Source organism: Cydia fagiglandana, chromosome 9 (assembly GCF_963556715.1).
Source record: "Cydia fagiglandana chromosome 9, ilCydFagi1.1, whole genome shotgun sequence".
NCBI lineage: Eukaryota > Metazoa > Arthropoda > Insecta > Lepidoptera > Tortricidae > Cydia > Cydia fagiglandana.
In genome coordinates, this window is record NC_085940.1 from 13,970,030 (window position 1) to 13,986,143 (window position 16,114).

The window sequence follows — 16,114 nt, forward strand, 5'->3', positions numbered from 1 at the left end:
ACTGTGACTGGAGGAAGAGGAAGATGCGATGCAAAACCATGGACTTATAAGATGGACTGCACTGTCACTTTTTTTGCCATACTAAATTGAACTTTATCACCGAGCTAGAAAGACTTTCGTACCAGACTAGAAAAAACGGTCCACTTGAGATAGCAAAGGTGGGTCGCGGTGTCTCACTCGCACGTGTTGCCAATGTTAAAAATATACCATTGTGGTAGTATATACTACTCAAATTAAATAACTTCTTATATTATTTAAATGCTATATTCAGAGTAAGGTTCTGATATCTTTCAAGAAATTTGTAAATAAGTATGATGTCAATATTATTAACTGATTTAACCAAGCATGTGGACAACAAAAAAAAAAACATTAATTTTGGTGTGGTAGACATTGTAGAAACTTTGAATGTTAATTGGTATCCCTATCGTCATGACATGTTATCAAAACACGTGAATGCAAAATTTCCTAAAAATGGTGAAAATATGTTGCGTTAAAGGTTGTGGGAGTGAAAGAATTTCTAATTGTGGAATATTGTTTCACCAGGAAGCCACAATTATTATATTTTGCGATAAAAATACAAGACAACATTGTCAAACTCATTAGGGTGACTATGATGTCGGCACGATGAGAATCAGTGTTACACAATTTTTATTAGGTACTTAAGTAAGTTTATATAAATAGGTATGTATTTATTTCGGCATGTTTAAATTGGTGAAATGAGAGCCAATACAGAATAAATAATTACCAAAATTGAAATCCAAAGTCCTTAAACATTACAGACACATTTATGCATTGTTATAATAATAATAAACACATTGATAATAAAAGAAAAATATAACTTTATCGTAATTTACTGACTTTTGGGACGATACCAGAAACGTTACTGGGAATTTACCCTCTTTGGAAAATTTACTAAGAACGGCACATCACTAATTTCTTTACATTTCACGACTCTTCTCTTTTCGCACAGGTGGCCTAGCACCGTGAACACCGAAGTTCGCAAATTACGGGCATCTTTCTCTTTTACTCCTATAAAGGAGTAATTACAGTAACAGAGAAAGATGCTCGCAATTTGCAAACTTCGATGTCTATGGTCCAGTGACAAGCGTCCTAGTTAAAAACGATAGCAAGCGGGCGTAGCGGACCCACGCGACCCTCAGGCAGTTACGAATTTGTCCTAAGACCGAGTAGGCCCGGGCCTAGGGCGGCCAGATATTTTGGGCGGCAGTCTATATGATGGGTGCTGAGAAAGGGGGGCGGCTAGAGCTTGCTATGTAGGGCTTGGGGCCTAAGGCGGCAAAGACTGTATGTAATTCCTCCACTGTCCTGAGAGCCTACCCCGTTGCGTCTTTGTCGCACTTGTAAATTCGTACGTAAGTGTGACAGAGAGGCAACACGTCGAACATGGTTCACAGTAGACCCTCTGGTTCTGTCAGCATATTTGTCTCTCTATCTCTCTCACTCATACCTGTGTTCTTGACAGACGTTACGGCGGACCACCTTCCTGACGATCGACCATGTTCGTGATCCAGTACCTACGCCTACTAGTAACAGCTTTTTTTCTTCACATGGTCCCTCAATACTGAGGATCGTGACATCATATCCTTCTGTTGAAGACCAGGTTCCTCCATAGGGTTCTCTTCCTCGCTAAGCGCATGGCCTCGTGCAGTTTTAATTGCATAGGTGCCGTAATGTGAACACACCATTTAGAACAACTAAATTAAGTACCTAAGGTTGTGTGAAGCGTTTTACAGAAGAGAAAAAACTATATCCATCCCTTTTTAGGCGAAAAGACAGTATGATTTCTATTACTAATATAACTATGCACGATTAAGGAAAGATCCTGGTCAAACTATATATTTAAATGTTATCCTAATATCCCACATACATAAGACGTATGGTCACCCTAATTAGAAAGAGATACAACGGCCCACCTTGACTATCTCATGTGGACACACTTTTTGGCCAATGTCCGCCATCCAGTTAATCTCTACGTCCGTGTGCAAAACTGACATTGACGTTTTAATTGAAGTTACCATCACAAAAAAATATACAGCAGTAAATTAAAAAAAAATGGGTATGGAAGATGGAAGGGTTATGAAAAATTGAATTTCGCGCCTTTTTCTTTTGACAAAGTTGTTTAACAGGTTATAATTGGGTACAATACACCATGTTAGCGAATAAATTAAAATTGACACATGTAAAATTTACACACACGTTTTTATGATTTTTACATGATTGTAAGACTCATGCCGGCTACATACGTAACGATAAATCGTTTCGATAAAACTGTGCAGTCCGACTGTGCAGATAAATCGAACCGTGTGTATGACAAATCGTTACGATAATCGACAACGATCACAGACAGTCACAGTCGGACTGCACAGTTTTATCGTTACGATTTATCGTTACGTGTGTAGCCGGGGTAAATTTTGTTTCCCGAATAAACACACATTATTTTCTCTCGGAGTAATTAACAATGGAGCCGCCATTAACAGGCATTCCCCTCTGTCGAAAATAGGCGGCCAATGGTCAACCACATGTCAATTATATGTATGGACTGACGTTTATCTGACATGACGTACCTATACATTTGATGTGCCCCTCCCCCGCAAAAAACGGCAGACTATTTTGTACCGAAAATTTTAGACATGGCGTCTCCGTTGGTTATATCCTCCAAGTATTTTCTGGACGAAAAATGGCGATGTTTTCTTCTCCCTCCCCTCCTACCCTTTCCCCTTCCCCCTTGTCGCCACACCGCTTTCGAACGCGCTGACGCCATTTTGCCTGTGAAGTCAAGTATTTTTGGTGTTGAATTTGTGATTCCAAATATCAATCAAATATGGGTGAAGATAAAGGTAAGGCATTTATAATATTTAGTATACATATAATATATATCAAGACCTGTTTGTGAGTTCAGTTTCCTCATTGATTTGATGGTGAACAGATCGCCGACGCAGATCCCGTTCCCGAGAGAGAAGGCGCTCCAGATCACGATCAAGGGAGCGCCGTGAGAGAGAAAAGCGGCCGGCAAGGAGTAAATCGAGGTCTCCGACGTCGAAACGGTCGCGTCGCCGCAAGCCTTCGCTCTACTGGGATGTGCCACCACCGGGCTTCGAGCACATCACTCCTCTGCAGTATAAGGCTATGCAGGCGGCCGGCCAGATCCCGGCGAATATCGTAGCAGACACGCCCCAGGCGGCAGTCCCTGTGGTTGGCTCAACCATCACTCGGCAAGCGCGAAGGTTGTACGTGGGCAACATACCATTCGGTGTCACTGAAGAGGAGACCATGGAGTTCTTCAACCAGCAGATGCATCTTTCAGGATTGGCCCAAGCGGCCGGAAACCCAGTCCTCGCTTGCCAGATAAACTTGGACAAAAACTTTGCATTCCTCGAGTTCAGATCTATAGATGAGACCACTCAGGCCATGGCATTTGATGGCATCAACTTCAAGGGGCAGAGTTTAAAGATTAGACGGCCACATGATTACCAGCCCATGCCTGGCACTGAGAACCCATCTATTAATGTTCCAGGTTAGTAGAATTAATCCAGTTTAAGTTGTAAGAATTTTTATGGTTGTGGGATGTTAATAACTACTGAGACTCTAAAACCAGAGATTTTATAAAGCATGCCTTATATCAATGCATTATTTTTATTTATTGATCTAATAAGTAACACAGCATTACAGTATAAAACCAAGGCACTGTGAAACTACAAAGTAAAAGAAAAAAGAAAAACAATACACATAAAAATGAAATTAACTAAACATTAGATTTATAAAGGACCCCGGACCTAAAGTATGGAACAGTTAAATATCTTTAGATTTTGATATGTTATTGATTTCAGAGTCCTGAACAAAGGTCGCTAGGGGTGCTAGCACTGTCTCTGAGTCCCTTTCAGAGTTTAGACTGATTTTGTGCTAGATAACAAAGTATTAACTAGTTTTATGAAACTGCACAACGGGACTTAATCGCGTATTTAAGTTTTAAGATTTACCTCCGATGTTTCGATGATGGCGTTGTCCCCATGGTCTCGGAGAAGACTGGCTCAAGTTGACATCAACATCTTCTAGCCCTGCGAGTTTTTCGAACTACCCGCACTTGGCTAACTAACTTTTAACTTTTATTAACTAGTACTTCAACAAGATTCAATTCCCAACTATTTATTTAAACAATTGACATTAGATTTAACCTATATTTCGATAAGTGGGCCATTTAAAGAAAGATAAGATGACTACAATGTTAACTTTAAAGTCTTACAATTTGAAATGTTCTTTCAGCTGGAGTTATCAGCACAGTGGTTCCAGATTCACCACATAAAATATTCATAGGCGGCTTGCCTAACTATCTGAATGAGGATCAGGTAATTGCTTTATTTTTTCTTAGTTGCCCTTACACTTGCAACTGAATCCCATTTATAGATCCCAGACACTGAAATGACTTTAAAATACTCGAATTTATTACTACTACAAACTACTAAAACTAGAAAATTTGTGAATGATATCTTAAAAACTGGGTAGGGTTCATAATGGCAGAAATTACCTTTCTAACTCTAAGATAAGGAAAATTATATGGCTAATGTTGATAGGAAATGAAACATCATTTCAGTTTCTAGGATATATAAACTTAATTTTTGTGTTTCATGAAACATTAATTTCAAATGTATACCTTATTCATATGAAATTTATTTTAAAAGTACATACTACTACATGGACACCTGTTTGACTGCAAATATGAAGTTAATGTATCATTTATCAAGAATTTTATTTATATTATCCATATTATGAAGATTTGCATTTAATTTGTTATTTCAGTATCTAATTAATTGCATATGAAGTGGTATTTTGTTTTACAGAAAAATGCCTTGTTTTTAAATGTCTGTGTCAAAATTTCATAGCCAGCTTTTAGGTTTCTAGGTAAACAGTTCCTTTTGCGGCCATGAATATGAGAGTGATGCTGAAGCACTGCAGTGCATGCACATTTCAGACTTCCTTACTATCTAATCTTCTGACAACTACTCAGGTTATCCTGCCAAGTTTCTTATTCCATGGACTTATTTTTCCAAATTATATTATTGCTCCCATTATGAATTAATATAAAAATCTCCACATACATTTTATGTATTATGTCATTTTTACAGCATAACATTTTAGGCTTTTTAAATATATAAAAAACCTCATTATTTCAATATTTGCCTCAAAAAAAATTATTCAACAATTGAGCAAATATGACTATAAATGAGTGTATCAGTAAGGCGATTCCTATTAGGTAGCCGCAACATTTCAGGGCGAGATTCAACAGTTGACAGGGCTACGGTGGCGCCAGCAGTGAGCCGCGATATATTTTGGTCCATTTCAGGTATTTCAGGTACCCTAGCATGGACGAGCGTCTCCTCGCTCGACGATTACCTTAACAACTCACTGATAGTCTGCTTTCTGCCCCTCCCTAGCTTAGATATGGCACATTCGCGGCCCGCGTGTCACTGTTGTCTCTCATTCTCACCTATACGTCTTGTACTTGAACGAGACGTCGGCACTCCAAGGCAAGTCTCCTCCATTCACACATAATACTAAAATGCGGCTAGACACAGGTCAGATAACATACATTAATTTGCTGCATATTGCCACTTATGTTCACGGGAACATTCAAACTTTTAGTATCCTTTCTGTGTTATTAGATAAACATTTATATATTATTAAATAATTTGTATTTTTTTGGTTTAATGTGTGACTTGATTCGCACTTATGCAATATGTTATGAAACAGGTGAAAGAACTTCTGATGTCATTTGGACAACTCCGGGCTTTCAATTTAGTGAAAGATTCTTCAACGGGTCTCAGCAAGGGATATGCCTTTGCTGAATATGTGGACATTTCCATGACAGATCAGGTGAGAATAAACATTTCATTGCAACATTCAGTTTTCTTATCTAAATTTTTTACTAATCTGGATTTATTTTTAGGCCATCGCGGGTCTGAATGGTATGCAGCTGGGTGACAAGAAACTCATAGTCCAACGAGCCAGTATTGGGGCAAAGAATTCAACATTAGGTAACACATTATACTTAAAACTTTTTTTTATGTTTATACATTTATGACCCATTTTTATGCATTTTTGATATGGGTTGATATTGAGTTGTTTAGGACCCTAAAGCACATTAGTAATCTCATAAGATGATGCTAGTCTATTCAAACGTAAGATAGTACGTTGGTACACAGCAATGGCTAAGTCTTCATTTATTCACAGTTCGCATTGTTTAATTTTGGTTAGAATGGTGACTAAAATGTTCATAGGTTCACGCACTGAATAAAATATGACTTTAAAGGCCAAGGTTGAATTAAAACTAAGTCTTCAGCCCATGCCCACGTAATATGTTATGCCTTTGAGGCTGACGACATTAATTCTTTAATTAATTCTAGACCGGCTCTGGCAATCATGATATTTTCACTATCACATATAGAACTTATAATTCAAATGAGAAAGAAATAACATCCATAATTAAAATGTTGCTTTTGATTACGAGTATCAAGAATACTTATTTGCGCAGCTGGCTGTAAAAAAATTTGAATAGGGACCGTGCGCGTCGGAGGGTCTGCCATCTTGTGGCTTGAATCGGAAATATATGTGCACATGTACATTGCCAAAGCAAGTGCTACCATCTACCGTTCTCGTCGCCATCTTGTGGGCTACATCGGAATCATAAACGACACATTTACGCCTCGTGCCAAAAATCTGACGGTTTCTATAGTTCATTCATATATAATGTGTGTTGCAGCGATGACGGGCGCGGCGCCGGTGCAGCTGCAGGTGGCGGGGCTGACGCTGGCGGGTGCCGGGCCGCCCACCGAGGTGCTGTGTCTGCTCAACATGGTCACGCCCGACGAGCTGCGCGACGAGGAGGAGTATGAGGACATCCTTGAGGACATCAAGTGAGCTCTTTAATATTAGCTTAGGATTCATCCCCATATTACATCACAGGAACAGGGGGAAGGAAGGTCATGCCAAGTCTGACAGTATGTATTAAAGACCTATCTTTTTAGAAAAAGTGTGACATGGGGGGAGGGTGGGTCTAAAACATCGAAATTTTGTGTGATGTAATTAATGGACAAACCCTTACTTGGAGTCAGATGCACATAGTTCTTGCGAACGCCTTATTAGTTTAGTCTATTAGCTAACGGAAGTCAAACTATATTAAACAGCTTAAATTTCTTTAATCTGATAAGGATTTGATGTGTTTATATTTTACAGTGACTGGTATAAATCCGGTGAATGCAATTAGGTGAAAATAGCACATTTGAGACAGATAGTTATAGTCGGGTAAAAAATCCTAATTCCCTCCACAAAAAGACAATCCAGAAATAACTATTATCGCCAGTTCCTTTTTCTTTGAACTTGGCTGGACAAGCTGCCGCATCGCGTGTCTAGATAACGAAATTACACTTTAGGCTACCATATGGCAAGTTATTTCGACTTTTTAAGAGTTCAGCTTTATGAATTGTATAAAAATTTAATAACATGTTTATTTGAATTACAGAGAGGAATGCAACAAATACGGCTGCGTGCGCAGTATAGAAATCCCTCGACCCATCGAAGGCGTGGAAGTGCCTGGTTGTGGAAAGGTAAGAGAGCCTTATTTATGCCCTTGATTACAGGCAGCTGAACCAAAGAGTTGATTGTAACTTGTACCTAATACATGTTGTATGAGTATTAGTATGGAATATAGATCTAAGTGTGTAAAGCAGATTGAGTTCTATCATCAGAGTGACCTGACTGACCTTTAAGTAAAGTCGTTTTCAAAAAGAAGCTAATCTAGATTATTGCATCACGATGATTAATATTTTTACAATTTGACAGTACCTAATGCCAACGTTACAAAAAGCAACATGATGGTTACTTATGTGACAGAACTATCTAACTTATTATACTTACTGATAAAATGTTGTTCTTTTACAGGTGTTTGTAGAGTTCAACAGCATCGCCGACTGCCAGAAAGCGCAGCAAACCCTCACAGGAAGAAAATTCAGCAACAGAGTCGTGGTCACATCATACTTCGATCCAGACAAGTACCACCGTCGAGAGTTCTAACTCTTATATATAATATGTACTTGACTCACCGTGAAATCATTTTTCTCATTTGTTCATTAGTACAATCTCTTAAGTGACATTTTCCGAGGTATGCGCTCGGTTTAAGATTTTCATATACCATAATTAATATTATGTAATAAACTAAAATAAATTGATTTTATCGAGGCGATAGTTTTATTCGACAAAACATTAACATAAAATTAAAACAAACATTAAAATTAAAACATAATTCCAAATTACGTTTGTTAATCGCTTAGCCGCGAACGTGTATACATTATAACGGTGGTTTAACATAAATTAATACTAAAATACATAACGTGACCTGTTAAACGTCTTTCGGGTTTTATTTTCTTAGCCGTGCTTAACCCTTTTCCAGGCTACAAGGTTTCCTCACCAAACTACAAGGTTTTTCCAAAAAATGCAAATATATTAAAATGTATGCAGCTTTGCTAATTCATTTAATGATAAGTAACCGAAAGACCAATCGAATATGAATATGAACCTTAAATCGGATTCCTAAGGTCGAAATTCTTTGGCGGGTATGTGGTCGCTAGGTGCACTATGCCTGGAAAAGGGTTAAAACGTAATTGACCAAGAATGGTTCCAAAAGACGTTCATCTCACGTTTCGTATAAAACTGCTCTTCAAACGTCTTCATTCTGCAACGCAGGTTGATAAGTATTCAGAGTGCCCGTTTCGGAGGAGAGGACGAGTTTTCTCATAACCACGTACAGAACGCCGCCAATCAAAAGCATTCCAATGCCTGCGAGGAGGCTTATCGCCCAAGCTGGTATCGCGTTGCCACCTAGAATTAAACGAGCTACATTAAATCAAGGCTCTGAACCGGTTTTTTCTTCATACAAAAAATACCGGTATTATTACGTTCTTTTTCGTTCTTTGGTTTATTATGTAACTTTGAATGGGACTAACTATCTAATAATACGAAGTTGTTACCTAAGTACATGATTCAGTCCTACGTAAAAAGCATAAAATAATTAAAAATATTGGGCTACTTTAGGATTTGAAAAAAAAAACCGGTTCCGAGCCCTGCATTAAACACTAGGTCTAGGTTTAGTATCGGCAATATCGTGTTTTGTTTTGATTACAGAAGAGGTGTAAATCTAAGAAAAAAGTCGTGCCCCCGAGTTTGATAGCTGAACTAGATGGCGCCATAGGTTTTGTAGCAACTGAATTGCCAAACATCAAATTTTGACAACCAGAGTTACCGTTACAGCGATATTTTTTACCTCTTCTACTAATATACATATTAATAAACAATCGCGAAACCAGAGACGAGTAAATATTAAAGACTAGAAGCCTCAATACACAGTTCATCCTTGTTGTAGTAGATGGCGCTTATAGGTGACCCACGACAAAAACGCTGCAATTTTATTATATAGGGTAGGGTCATAATATATTATGTATCCTCGCCACAAATAACAATACTTTGGCCGTAAAGCAAGCGGACCATTATTGACCGAGCGTTGGCGAAGGTATCGATTTCAGCTTGGGCAAGAATGCTAAAATGATTCAACAAAGTATATTTTATTTATACACGTTTTATGCTTATATCGTGAGGTCTAAACTCTACAACTCACTGTACCACTCGTTAAGTAAAGGTAACCAAGTTACTTACGGTAATAAGTCCGTGTCATGACACGTCTTCCTCTCAAGATCTTTCTTCGAGCTTCAGCCTCCTGTGTGAGCGTGCTGATGATTACTGAAAAGTTTACATACCAAGAAAGGCTTAAAGTTTTTGTCTAGTAAAAATAATTACATACATATGACGAACTTACACCTAAAAGTACTCATTTAACTCGCGTTTGCAATAAACACGACGTTTTTCAACAATTTCAACCGTATGACAAAGTCACTTGAAACTCTTGAAAGCTATAGTCTAGATATTGTTTTCGGGCTGTGAATACCCAAATTACCTGTAACCTATCTGTTTTGTTAAACGCACCCAAATAGTTACTTTTTTGTGTATAAAACAGAATATTCTAAAATATGCTAACAATCTCAACGCACTGTGTAATGCAAAGTAGGTCAAACTTAATTAGGTTGGTACCTATTCAGCATACCTTAACAAAGCAACTCGAATACAATGTATGTGAGATAAGGAGGTCTGTGTCACAATAGGACCCTCATCATACGTACCCAAGATAGCCGCCAAGTAAAACAGTAAGGACTTCCTTTGTGCCATTTTGGATTACTGTCACTCCTTTACATTAATTATAATAAAACAACTTTGCACTAAAAACAGCCAACAGTTTGGAACGCAATACAAGGTGTGTTCGTGCTAGCCTCAGTTATCTTATCATACTGATAAGAAGTATGATTACTAACAGTTTACTTGGTAGCGTAGCCGTGGTTCTGTACTGGTCAGATGAGTCAAGTGTTATCTATTCACAGAAATACCTACCTGCTTACGAATACCTAGCTCAACGACTTTTACGGTATGCAATCTCTCCTTAGAGAACCAAAATATGTGATCTATGATTAGCAATAGTTGTTATGAACTTATAGGTCAGTTACTGTTTGAATTAAGGAAAGTCGATTTGGGTAAGTCACTTCCGACATGGTCGACAATTAGGTACGGTAAACCTTGGTAGGTAGGTACATCCGGTGTAACAGGTACATACTATTCAAATATTCAAAGATAATATTCAAAGTAATGTATACGATACGACGCAAACAATAATATGTGACGTTCCACGGCAAAAGGTACCTTATGGCGGCTGGCGCTTACGTCGCATAGCGCCGCAATAATATTGGTGCGGCGTTAATAATAGCGTAAGCGCCAACCGCCATAAGGTACCTTTACCCGTGGGACGCCACATATATTGACGACGGATGCTCCGGATACCAGCGTCTTATTGATTCATTGCAGTAGGTATCCTGCCGCCGAGGCATTTCTAATTCTAGGTACAGGGTCAGGTGGACTAAGTCAGGTCGGTCGGTCTTCTTAATTCTCTAATCTCTAGGGCCTAGGCGTTGGTCTTAGGTTAGTGCATTTTTTACCCATCATGCAAAGCTCGGATCAGCCCAAGATTTTATGGATGAAATCCGATAAAAAAGGCAAACTGAAACATATTTAATTTATTTATTTCTAACAATTATTATAATTATTCTAAACTATGTCCGTACAGTAAAATTATTTATTTCTCATTGAAAATATTTTTTAAGTCTGCTTCTGCCATAACTTGCGCTGTTACTGAATCCGGGTTTTTAACGATTGTTTTTTGCGGCGCGGCTTCTTGTCGCTGGGTATATTGCGTGTCCACAGTTGCGGAAGCCTTGTCAACGAGCTCGGTCTCTGGGACGCCTTCAGACTTCAACTTTTCGTATTGTTTCACTAGCTTCTTTATAGGCGTTTCTCCGGTTGGACTTAGCATGTTGATGACGCCGTAGCCTTGTCCGGCAGAATGGAATTTCCTGTAACATTGGATTATTAATTGCATTAGGTATGTGCAAATAGGACTGACATCCGTCCAATATCTTCATATGCCCTAGTTCGGACCTAATAGTAGGTACGGTGGTAGGAGGAATAATGGTATGTAGGTAAGTTTTTCCTACAGTTATAGACGTTATAATAACGTTTTGTTACAAAAATATTTTAGTGTAAGTACATATAACATAGGCATTAAGTAGAGCTGTTAAGAAACTTATTATTTTTGACGACCGGTCTGGCCTAGTGGGTAGTGACCCTGCCTGCGAAGCCGATGGTCCTGGGTTCGAATCCCAGTAAGGGCATTTATTTGTATGATGATACAGATATTTGTTCCTGAGTCATGGGTGTTTTCTATGTATTTAAGTATTTGTGTATTATATATATCGTTGTCTGAGTACCCACAACACAAGCCTTCTTGAGCTTACTGTGGGACTTACTCAATCTGTGTAAGAATGTCCTGTAATATTTATTTATTTATACTAGGTAACATTTTAATAGTAAATAAATATATATTTATTAGGTACTTACGCTCTAACAACATCTTCTTCATAAAGAATAGGTCTTATGGGTTTGATTTCTGGCAATGGCTTTGCAAATTTCGGTTCTGTGAGCGGCGGGAACCGCTTGTAGATGTCGAACCACAGCGGTCGGTCGTCTGGCTTCATTGCTCCGCGAGTTATCAGGCCCTCCACTCTGTGCAACGCAGATTGAAATTTATAAGTGTGTGTAAAGTATGAATAAGTCTTTGTCCTCAATAATCAGTTTTTAGACCAAAACAATTCATTACAGTTAGGGCAACTTAGGTTGCACTGTTCTATCATCTTTGGTTTCCTTAATAATGGAAGGATTTACTTTATTTGAAATATTAATGAAAAGTCAATTCAGTGATTGAAAAAAGGTTTGCTGATTTTGAAGACAACTTAACTGCAAAGGTTTATAGTTCATACAAACACTGCAAGATAAATATAAGCCTATTTTAAAATAAAAGTACTTTTAAGTAGAACAAAAACATATACTCAAGACTAACTTTGTGCAACTAGTATGTAGTGTAGACAAAAGGGCAACTGGCACCTAGCACAAGGAAAAATGTCTGTGAAAAAAAAAACAAAGATAACCCAAAATATTTATTAATACAAACAAAAATCAAATTTTTCATATTCTTCTAACTTATAACCTTCTTATAATGTGCCTCAAATTAATAAAATCATTGTGAAAATAGTACATGTAACAATTTACTTATCCTAAAAACAGAAATCACATTTTTCGTAGTCTTCTAACAAAAAATCTACTAGGAATGTCTCTAAAATATAAAATGCAATCATTGTGAATATTGTCAGTTTACAAATCATTTTGCATAGCATGAAAAATCGTTTTGCGTAAATTGTCCCAGCCATTCCGCTTAGTTTCTATTATTAGCTTCTGCTCCAAATTCTTAAGATCATCCTCTATTTCTTCAGTCAGTTTTTCATTCTGTGCCTTATGTAGAACATTCATTTCCTCGTATCTGAAATAATTACCAATAACATACTTAAATATTATAGAAAATGATATTTAATATCTTAATTTACATAAAAGTAGAATTCAGTACAAACTGACCTCTTTTTAAAAGAGGCATGGAACTCCCACAACATCATCAGACTTTGTTTTTGAGCAGCACAAGACTGTTGAATGCACTTCAATAGAGCTCCAGTGAGTTGCTCTAATTTATCTTGATTTTCTTTCATCTGTTTGTGTTCAGCTTCTTGTTGCTTAATAATATTTGACAAGTTATTTAGCATAAGATCAGTACATTGTTGCCTGAAACAATATAAAAAATATAACCAAGAAGAAATTTACAGGGTAAATCACCAAAGAAGCCAAAATGGTAAGCAAATTAATATTACCTTGATTCTATTTGCTGCATAATTGTGTCCCGGACTTTCTGAGGTGTCTCAGATCCTTGACTTGCTGAGATCTTTCTTTTTTTCATGCTTACTTGTTGCTCAATCATTAAACTGGACATGTCATCTTCTTGTATTGCTGGTGCCGCTGATTTATTACGCTTTTGAGGTTTTCCAGTTTTAGGAGATTCTTTTACAAACTGGCTTTTATTCATGAAGTCGTTTAGATCTTCCGCCAAGAACTTGGATTTGCCCGTTTTCTTTGCATTAGACATTTTATTAAATCCCTTAAGTTCACCAAAACGAATTAAAGAGCAAATACTGCTTATATCGTACAAATTTACGAAATACGGCGACGAATACGCGTTCAAGTTTTTTCTTTCCCGCCAAAAGTACGTTTTCCCGCTGGTTTCACTTTTTTAAGTAATAGGCATTCGATTTTTAAATTAGGATAAAAAAGAAAAAGTATTTCATAATGGTAAGTTGGTAACAGAATATTATGAACTCAATAGTAGAATTGAAATATAAATACCTTGTGAAAATTGTGCCTATTCTTTCCAGTCTGCTACTCGCCATTTTTATACTTTAATATCTTGATTTTAATTGATAATTTGAAGAGAATTTAGGTTAAAATTAATCGAAGTAAATAAATAGGTATGCGAACTGACTGACAGCTGACACACTACAGACTGGTGTTGCCAGACCACAAATCTTAATCGAAATGTTTCGAATCAAGATCGATTGAATCGAGCCATTGCTCATCTAATGGTGATTACACACTGCGAAACAAGTGTGATATTTTTCTTAGTTTCCGAGTGGGCACGCACGAGCAACTTTGTCTCCGCAACTTTATATTTTGTCTCTGTCGCACTTGTCAGTGCGACAGAGACGGAATATAAGGTTGCGGAGAAAAAGTTGCTCGTGCGTGCCTACTCTTGAGTTGCACGAAAGGACAAATAGCAAAGTGTATCTCTTTCCTAGTTCTGAGTGATTCAATTTTATGACGACAACGGTGGCCCGCTCTCACCTCCAGCTGCCCGCAGGTGATGAGGTTGCAGTTGACAGCCGTGACGGGTACCGCGTGTAGTTGATACTGCCGATAGGTGGTTTTTGGTTATGGCCAGCCCATCGACACCCCATACTATGATAAACTATGAACGTACTTGTTACCAACATTGAGGCATAGAAATAATCTTATCGAATTAAAATGACTGTTGTTGCATTTTGGTAGCACATACCATACTTGCTTTCAACTTAGTCGTATTATACTTACTTTTCTTTAGGTTGGTATGATCGGTAAAACGTCAACCGTCATTTTAAATTTTCGTGACAGCGGTAATATTAAGTGATTATTTTTGAGTATAAGACAAAATAACTTTCTCTTTTACTTAAATGGGGGGCAAATCTTTGCGAAAATGTGAAGTTTGTGGGGTCAGGCGTGTAAGAAGATTAACTTCTGATATATTTTTGGCGAGATTTCCGCTTGACCCCAACAGGTCGATAAACTGATGTTTTATGCGATATTTTCATTTTGAGTCGTTACCAGATACTAATTTAATTAGTTTGGAGCAGTTTTTATCGTTTACAATCCTTGATTAAAACGAAAACATTCTGTGAATAGGTTCTTCTTGTAAAAAACTAGGTAACCTAAGGACACGAATAGTGTGCGAACAACTTGTCGATAATCCCTTTATTTCAGATGTCGATTATGGGTAAAGTTGACCGGCAACGAAGATTTGGTATATTTACCCATACAAAGATTAAACGAAAATAAATTTATTTGTGGAGATCATTTTCTTCCAACTGCCTTCAACAAAAATGGAAACAGGCTAAAAAGGAATGCGGTACCAAGCCTAAATCTCAAGGCGCCCCTCTCGGACGAAATTCTATCGTCATTCCCTATTGTTCCAGAGTTTGAAAAACCGGGCAAGTGCGAATCGGACTCGAGCACAAAGGGTTCCGTACCATAATGCAAAAAAAAAACAAAAAAAAGCAAAAAGAAACGGCCAAAGTTAAGCAACGCGGGGTGGTCAGTACTTGGATGGGTGACCGTTTTGTTTTTGAATTTTTTCCATTTTTTTTTGCTTTATGGTACGGAATCCTTCGTGCGCGAGTCCGACTCGCACTTGCCCGGTTTTTAGGGTTCCGTAGCCAAATGGCAAAAAAAACGGAACCCTTATGAATTCGCCATACCTGTCTGTCTGTCTGTATGTCTGTCTGTCTGTCCGTCCGTCCGTATGTCACAGCCACTTTTTTCCGAAACTATAAGAACTATACTGTTGAAACTTGGTAAGTTGATATATTCTGTGAACCGCATTAAGATTTTCACACAAAAATAGAAAAAAAAAACAATACATTTTGGGGGTTCCCCATACTTAGAACTGAAACTCAAAAATTTTTTTTTCATCAACATATGGGTGTGGGGTGTCTATTGATATTGAGGTTTCTAATATCATTTTTTTCTAAACTGAATAGTTTGCGCGAGCCGCGAGAGACACTTCCAAAATAAGAGAATGATAAATCTAAAAAATATATATGATGTACATTACCATTACCAAATCGTAAACCGCTATTGTATTATGTTACTTGCTGGTACGGAACCCTTCATGGCCGAGTCCGACTCGCACTTGGCCGCTTTTCTTTAACTAAAATCAGGCAAGTAAATTAAAATGTTTGATTATGTTAAGCGCCCTCCAGAC

The 16,114-nt window shown here is 37.7% G+C and overlaps 4 protein-coding genes across 4 annotated transcripts; 1 reads left to right on the top strand and 3 right to left on the bottom strand.

Annotated features, from left to right (window-relative positions):
* Positions 1-2,757: 2,757 nt before the first annotated feature.
* Positions 2,758-8,247, top strand: LOC134667420 (splicing factor U2AF 50 kDa subunit). Its single transcript, XM_063524824.1, has 8 exons — positions 2,758-2,858; positions 2,948-3,535; positions 4,282-4,364; positions 5,767-5,889; positions 5,963-6,050; positions 6,776-6,929; positions 7,535-7,619; positions 7,954-8,247. The coding sequence occupies exons 1-8, from the start codon at positions 2,843-2,845 to the stop codon at positions 8,083-8,085; spliced, it is 1,269 nt and encodes a 422-aa protein (XP_063380894.1). The 5' UTR covers positions 2,758-2,842; the 3' UTR covers positions 8,086-8,247.
* Positions 8,248-8,606: 359 nt separating this feature from the next.
* LOC134667685 (uncharacterized) lies at positions 8,607-10,419 on the bottom strand. The gene is made up of 3 exons (XM_063525107.1): positions 10,242-10,419; positions 9,721-9,804; positions 8,607-8,889 (listed from the first exon to the last, which is right to left on the bottom strand). Exons 1-3 carry the CDS (start codon positions 10,285-10,287, stop codon positions 8,729-8,731), a joined length of 291 nt encoding a protein of 96 aa, XP_063381177.1. The 5' UTR covers positions 10,288-10,419; the 3' UTR covers positions 8,607-8,728.
* Positions 10,420-11,168: 749 nt separating this feature from the next.
* Positions 11,169-14,088, bottom strand: LOC134667422 (small ribosomal subunit protein mS23). Its single transcript, XM_063524826.1, has 3 exons — positions 13,948-14,088; positions 12,064-12,228; positions 11,169-11,519 (listed from the first exon to the last, which is right to left on the bottom strand). The coding sequence occupies exons 1-3, from the start codon at positions 13,989-13,991 to the stop codon at positions 11,243-11,245; spliced, it is 486 nt and encodes a 161-aa protein (XP_063380896.1). The 5' UTR covers positions 13,992-14,088; the 3' UTR covers positions 11,169-11,242.
* Positions 12,612-13,934, bottom strand: LOC134667421 (uncharacterized). Its single transcript, XM_063524825.1, has 3 exons — positions 13,419-13,934; positions 13,132-13,332; positions 12,612-13,039 (listed from the first exon to the last, which is right to left on the bottom strand). Exons 1-3 carry the CDS (start codon positions 13,688-13,690, stop codon positions 12,874-12,876), a joined length of 639 nt encoding a protein of 212 aa, XP_063380895.1. The 5' UTR covers positions 13,691-13,934; the 3' UTR covers positions 12,612-12,873.
* Positions 14,089-16,114: the final 2,026 nt, after the last annotated feature.

What these genes read in the sequence shown, in the direction of transcription:
- LOC134667422 (XM_063524826.1), bottom strand. Translation starts at nt 13,991, where the DNA reads ATGGCGAGTAGCAGACTGGAAAGAATAGGCACAATTTTCACAAG. An exon ending in ATAGGCACAATTTTCACAAG is followed by an intron (nt 12,229 to 13,947) that starts GTATTTATATTT and finishes TGCGTTGCACAG; the next exon opens with AGTGGAGGGCCTGATAACTC. An exon ending in GAAGAAGATGTTGTTAGAGC is followed by an intron (nt 11,520 to 12,063) that starts GTAAGTACCTAA and finishes CCAATGTTACAG; the next exon opens with GAAATTCCATTCTGCCGGAC.
- LOC134667421 (XM_063524825.1), bottom strand. Translation starts at nt 13,690, where the DNA reads ATGTCTAATGCAAAGAAAACGGGCAAATCCAAGTTCTTGGCGGAAGAT. An exon ending in ATGCAGCAAATAGAATCAAG is followed by an intron (nt 13,333 to 13,418) that starts GTAATATTAATT and finishes ATATTGTTTCAG; the next exon opens with GCAACAATGTACTGATCTTA. An exon ending in CATGCCTCTTTTAAAAAGAG is followed by an intron (nt 13,040 to 13,131) that starts GTCAGTTTGTAC and finishes TAATTATTTCAG; the next exon opens with ATACGAGGAAATGAATGTTC.
- LOC134667420 (XM_063524824.1), top strand. An exon ending in GGCAAAGAATTCAACATTAG is followed by an intron (nt 6,051 to 6,775) that starts GTAACACATTAT and finishes TGTGTGTTGCAG; the next exon opens with CGATGACGGGCGCGGCGCCG. An exon ending in AAGTGCCTGGTTGTGGAAAG is followed by an intron (nt 7,620 to 7,953) that starts GTAAGAGAGCCT and finishes GTTCTTTTACAG; the next exon opens with GTGTTTGTAGAGTTCAACAG.
- LOC134667685 (XM_063525107.1), bottom strand. Translation starts at nt 10,287, where the DNA reads ATGGCACAAAGGAAGTCCTTACTGTTTTACTTGGCGGCTATCTTGG. An exon ending in TTACTTGGCGGCTATCTTGG is followed by an intron (nt 9,805 to 10,241) that starts GTACGTATGATG and finishes TAAACTTTTCAG; the next exon opens with TAATCATCAGCACGCTCACA. An exon ending in CATGACACGGACTTATTACC is followed by an intron (nt 8,890 to 9,720) that starts GTAAGTAACTTG and finishes GTTTAATTCTAG; the next exon opens with GTGGCAACGCGATACCAGCT.